The 6,275-nt window shown below is 49.1% G+C and overlaps 1 protein-coding gene across 1 annotated transcript; it reads left to right on the plus strand.

Moving 5' to 3' along the window:
• Positions 1–4,527: 4,527 nt before the first annotated feature.
• LOC149914527 (olfactory receptor 14C36-like) lies at positions 4,528–5,517 on the plus strand. Its single transcript, XM_090126661.1, has one exon. The coding sequence runs from the start codon at positions 4,561–4,563 to the stop codon at positions 5,515–5,517; it is 957 nt and encodes a 318-aa protein (XP_089982787.1). The 5' UTR covers positions 4,528–4,560.
• Positions 5,518–6,275: the final 758 nt, after the last annotated feature.

The raw sequence follows: 6,275 nt of genomic DNA on the forward strand, positions 1-6,275 counted from the left end.
AACTGCATGCCTTGTCCAAACCACACCTAATGAGGTTTGTCTTTTACTGGGAATATCTGTACAAGAAATATGTTAGGCAGAGATAGGAAGACATAGATAGACAGTTAAGGAGTTGATCAAAGAGTCCATCAGACTTTGCAGAGATGGAGCAAGTTCCAATAATCTCCCTGAAGTTCACAGATCAGCCAGATAACTGGGAGGTATCTGAGTGAACAAAGAGCAAGGGAAGGAAAAATTTGTAGAGCAGTGGGAAGAGCATGTGTCCAGATGGCCTGCAGAAAACTTGCCCTGAACCATGGTCATTGATTTTGGAGAGCTGGAGACACCTGGAGGATGAGGGACATCAAATACACAGCAGGGTAGAGCAGCGGTGGATGCTGGGCATCAGTCACAGGGCACTGGCACTGGCACCAATTCCTCAGAGAACCAGCTGCACATGGGCAATGAAAGATTTCTCTTTTTTCCAACAGACAGAATTCCTTCATGATGAACAATGAAACACAGTCTGTGTCCCTGTACGTGAAGGCTTGTGTTTCCTGCTAACACAGTTCTGCAAAATGTTGTTCTTTTTGGAATAAGATAGAAAGGACACAAAATCCCCTGAAAGACTTGAATTTTCAACTTAAAAAAAAACAGATCTCATGAGTATTTCAGAACTTGAGAGGTGCGTTAACTCATTTTCACTGATTTCTGTCTTGGTCTTCAATCCATTCAATTCAGTTCAATTGCTTCAGTTTTATTGACATGAACATCTTTCAGACTTACAGCTTCAAAAATAAAAGAAAATCCATCTGTGTTTTGAACAGAGCCTGGCGCTCCCCAGAATTTCCCTGCCGAGAATTGTCCATGGCAGCTCTCAGTGTTCCCACTATCTGGGTCACACTGTGGTACTGAGATCTTCTCACGTTCTCAGACCTTGTTTTAGAAGGTCACATGCAGCACAGGACGCTTCACGCCCTTCATGCCAGGTAGCATGCCCCATTTCACTGTGAGCTCACATTCACCCTAGCTTTCCTTTTGCTGTGTATAAATTTCTGAAAGCCCTTCTGTCTTTGATATGTCTGGGCAGGTTCAATTCTGTGTGAGCTTTAGACTTTCTAAAGTAATCTCAGCAGGTGCACTAGGACAAACACTCTGCATTGCTCCCAGCTGACCCGTTCTTGTTTCCAATTCCTATATCTGCTTTCTTTCTGTACCGTACACCACAGACACTTGAAGAAGCCAAGGTGTGCTCTCCTGAAACCCAAAGGTGTGAGGTTGACTTTTGCCCTCCCTTCAGACTCCTCAGCTCCACCATCCCATGGCCACTGCAGACCAGGTTCTCTTTGACCTTCAACTTCTCCACCAGCCCTTCCTTGCCGGTGAGTATGAGATGCAGCAGAGCACCTCTCCTCTTTGGTTCCTCTGAGGTTTGGCGAAGAAACTGTCAGCTGCGCTGTCCAAGGATATCCTGGATCTTGTATGCCCTGCTGTGCCGTCCCTGCAGCAGATACTGGAGTGAAAAAGGCCCCCAAAGGGGACAAGGGCCTGACAACATCAGGCTCCCATCTGTCTGCAGAGGGCACCTTCCACTTGCTCTTCCTGATCAGGAAGCCAGGAGCAGACACTGCTGGTCTCCTCTGTTTGCCATTGCCATTCACTCTGACCTGGCTGCTCTGCCATCCCCAGGAAGAGCTCAGTGCACTCCCACAGAGAGCAGTTGCCCTTCCTTGTCTCCTCATCCATCTATCATAAAGACTTGTGCTACAGTCCAGTTGTGGAAGCCATTAAACCACGTCCCTGTGATCCAAGCAAGAACTCAGACCTGCAAGTGTACAAAGCTTTCTAGCCCAGCACATATTGGTGTTCTCATTCGTGTAAAACCACATAAGAAATCGTCCTGTTCAGGAGGCGTTATTGGATTCAGTGCATCCATGGTATCTATGAAGGTGGCACATAATCATGGGACCCACTGTGGGGCGCCAAGTAGTCCAAGCAGCATGGACACTCCTGGGCATGGCTTTCCTGAAGGCCCTGTGCTGCATTTGCAGCTGCATGTGAGTGTGCTGGACAGCCCAGGGAACTGGTATGACACTAGGCTGCTTCTGATGTCATTCACATGAGAGCACATAGAAAACTGAGGCTTCTTCAGGTGAAGAACACAGATGTGTGTCAGCTCTGTAGTGCCTTGAGCTCCAGAATAGGCAGCAGATGGAGAACAGAGGAAGATCTGCCTCTTCTTTTGTGAGCTCATCCATACAGTCAGCTGAATAACTCTGCATACTCCATGGAGATGAGTAAAAAAAGACATACTCCAGTGCCCTAAACGCAGTGGTCTGCTGTCATTTAGGATGGCCAAGAATAGCTCTGTTCCATCTCTGGCCCTCATCTGATGCTCAGGAAGGAGGTGTCTGTCTCAGGGATTTCCCAAGCACTTCCCAAGCACTAGCACACATCCAGGAGCACCCCAGGCACCTTGGTCATCACCCAGGGTCTGTGTGTGAGCAACTGACTCTCCTCTGAAGGAACAAAGAATCAGAGCAGGAGCTCACATGCAGGCAACTCCTTGTGCACATCTGAACTGAACCAGAGAAATCTCAAACCTATTTCCGCCATAGGGATTCCATCTAGGGATGAGATGCCAGCACTGCCTCAGCTGGATCACTGCCCTGCTAAGGACAAGTCTACCCATCCCTGTCCATGCTGTGTGTTCTTTCCGTTACAGCAACACTCAATGAAGGACTAACAGTATGTCCGGAATTAGTCCTGGTCCAGTGGGCATTTGGTGGTTAATTCAGCATATTTCAGAGTACAATCATGACACTGTTGTCTTTCAGGAGCTGTTGGCCACGGAGACCCAGGCACATCTCCAGGGACATCATTGGGAGGATAGAAATCACATCCTCCGCTGTTGAGCTGTTCTGAGCTCCTGGGACACAGGGAGCTCCTACAAGTGGGCAGTGCTGCAGAGACACAGCTCTGACTAAGAGCAGTTCCCGTGTACTCTGCCTCAGCACAAGGGGCGCATTCGGCAGGTGACATGAAGATGGAAGAGAAAGGAGAGAGGGATTACATGATATAAGGGGTGTGAGCGGGCTGCGACCTCACTGCAGGAGCATTGCCACTGACAAGGTAAGTCTCTCAATATAGGTAATGCAAACACTTTTCCAAGAGGGATCACCAGATCTGGCACATCCCAGTGCAGATCAGGCTGCATACACTCTGTGTTTCTTTATCATGGAATAAGAGCTGTTCCAGCTGATGGCTTCCCTGCTGCAGTGCCAGAGCTCAGCCCTGAGGGCACATCAAGAGAGAACCCTTAAGTGCATTTTACCTCTCTGCTTTCCTTTAACGTATATATTCTTTCAGTAAAGCCATGGGAGCTCTCTTAGGTTCCCTTTTTCACTTGAAAAAATGAATCTGAAGATGGAGTGGGTTCTGGACAGCAAATAGGAATGCAGAGATTTGGGCTGGTGTCTGCATGCTCAGTCAGGGAAATGGCAGGAAAACACCCCCCAGGGTGAAAATCTGCAGACCACAGAGATATGATCAGGGAATTACCCCCTTCATTGCAGGGACCTGCCTCTGAGCAAGCTCCCACCTAGAAAAGTCTCTGCCCACATGACATGGGGTCCGATGCATGAACCAGCTCCTGTGCAGGCAGAGCTCCAGCAGAGCAGAGCAGCATCTCCCCAGGCACGTGTCCATCACCCTCTGCAGTGCACAGGGGCTGGGAGCCACTGCCTGGAGCTGCGGGCAATGCAGTCTGTGAGGCTGGGAAGGAGCTGGCTTTCCCTTAATGAGATGCCATCAGTAGGACACATCTCCCTGAGTTGTCCTTCAGAGCCGTGAGCTGACCTTCAGGATGCAAATATTTCCTCTAGTCAGGCGATCAAAGTGCAGGGAAGAAGCAGAGAGGTGCAATATGCAAATGCTGTGGGGTTGGTGAAATCAGGGTTAGGGGTCATTTGCAAGATGTGTGGTGATGAGGCAATGCTGAAGTACATTGAGAAAGGGTGAATACACAGTGATGGGCAGAGGACTCCTGTTTTCTGAGTGGGTCTGACTTCATAATTTTATGGAAATGCAATTGTCTTGCATCTTCTAAGTAGTCAAGCTCAGAGCAGTTGGAAAGAAACCCAGTCACCCCCCCTTACCCTGCACTAAGCAGCAGTGAATCCCTTTGCCTCTCAGGTCCTACAGCTGTTCAGACTTCAGCAAACACTCCTTGGGCATGGTGAGCAGGATGAGAATTTGTAGGAAAAAGCAATCCCTAGAACTTCTATTTTTGACCTACATATTTTTGGCATTAAGGTTCAGATGCAGACCAGCACTTTTGCATTAGTAGTGATTTTATCTGATACATACTGAAACAAAAATCTTTCCACACACGTTCACCACGTTCCTATGTACAGGGACAAGTCTGCTTCATTGAGATAAAAAGTACAGAGTCCTTCATGGCAAACACAAACTCATGAAATGTAGATCACATCAGGGAGCTGAATGAACACAGCCCACATAGAAAGACTTGTCCTTGACTTTTTTCCTCCTTGAACAGGTCCTGGTGCCCAGAAGTACCAGATGCCCAACAGCAGCTCCATCAGCGAGTTCCTCCTGCTGGCGTTGGCAGACACGCGGCAGCTGCAGCTCCTGCACTTCTGGCTCTTGCTGGGCATCTACCTGGCTGCCCTCCTGGGCAACGGCCTCATCAGCACAGCCGTAGCCTGCCACCACCGCCTGCACACCCCCATGTACTTCTTCCTCCTCAACCTCGCCCTCCTCGACCTGGGCTGCATCTCCACCACTCTCCCCAAAGCCATGGCCAATGCCCTCTGGGACACCAGGATCATCTCCTACTCAGGATGTGCTGCACAGGTCTTTTTCTTTCTCTTCTTCACCTCAGCAGAGTATTGCATTCTCACCATCATGTCCTATGACCGCTACGTTGCCATCTGCAAGCCCCTGCACTACGGGACCTTGATGGACAGCAGAGCTTGTGCCACCATGGCAGCAGCTGCCTGGGGCACTGGGGTTCTCTATTCCCTGCTGCACACTGCCAATACATTTTCCCTGCCTCTCTGCCAAGGCAATGCCATCAACCAGTTTTTTTGTGAAATCCCCCACATCCTTAAGCTCTCCAGCTCACACTCCTACCTCAGGGAAGTTGGGCTTATTGTATTTTGTGTCCCTTTGGAGTTTGGCTGCTTTGTATTCATTGCTGGGTCATATATGCAGATCTTCAGGGCCGTGCTGAGGATGCCCTCTGAGCAGGGACGGCACAAAGCCTTCTCCACGTGCCTCCCTCACCTGGCTGTGGTCTCCCTGTTTCTCAGCACAGGCATGGTTGCCTATTTGAAGCCACCCTCCATCTCCTCCCCATCCCTGGACCTGGTGGTTTCATTTCTGTACTCAGTGGTGCCTCCAGCAGTGAACCCCCTCATCTACAGCATGAGGATCCAGGAGTTCAAAGATGTTCTGCGGAAACTGATGACCAAATGCGTTTCAAAAGCAGTGAACTGCCCACCTTTTTCTATCTAAGAGTTGTAATACAGATTTTAATGGAATCAAACTGTCTTACATGGTTTAAGTATTAGTTTCCTAAGTGTAATTTATTGAATGTTTTATTCTGTGTTTTGTATATTGTAATGTTTTTCACTTAAATGTCATTATCCACATCGATTACTACTCAGTTTGTTCCTATGCATTATAGCCCAGACACAGTGTACATAAGGAAGCAAGCTCTCTGTGAATCTTGACAAAACAAAGGCCATGCAATGACTTTTTCTGTCTTACTTCGGGTGAGACATTTCTGGAGCTGCTGGGGTCAGGTGTTCTCAGCACCCCATAATCCAGCACGAAGCATACAGCTGTTAATCAAACTGTGCAGTGACTGCAGCCTGCCATAGCTGACGGGCCATCCCTTGGCGCCTGGCTGGGGTCTGTGCTTTCAGGCTGACATCTGTCAGTGCCTCTGACAGGCCAGCAGCAGCACCTGGTTTGCACGCTGGTTGTCAGATCCCCTCTTCCTCAGTCTCTGTGAGACCTTGTGTAAGAAAATGTCTTGGATATGGGTTCCATCTCAGAGGCTTAACTTTTTCCCTGAAGTCTCCCTTCTGTGCTTCTTTCCATTTACCACACAGAGGTGAGCACTGCCTCCACGATGCCCTAGGGTAGCTGAAGCACACATGGGAGCCCAAGAAGGGTTGCCCACGGCTCTCAGGACATTCTGGAGCATGAATTTGTAGGTAGGAAGTGCAACTGTGGGGTAGCTCAGAGCTGCTCCGCAGGTGGTGCAG

The sequence above is a fragment of the Phasianus colchicus genome, chromosome 29 (genome assembly GCF_987193195.1).
Source record: "Phasianus colchicus chromosome 29, bPhaCol1.hap1.1, whole genome shotgun sequence".
NCBI lineage: Eukaryota > Metazoa > Chordata > Aves > Galliformes > Phasianidae > Phasianus > Phasianus colchicus.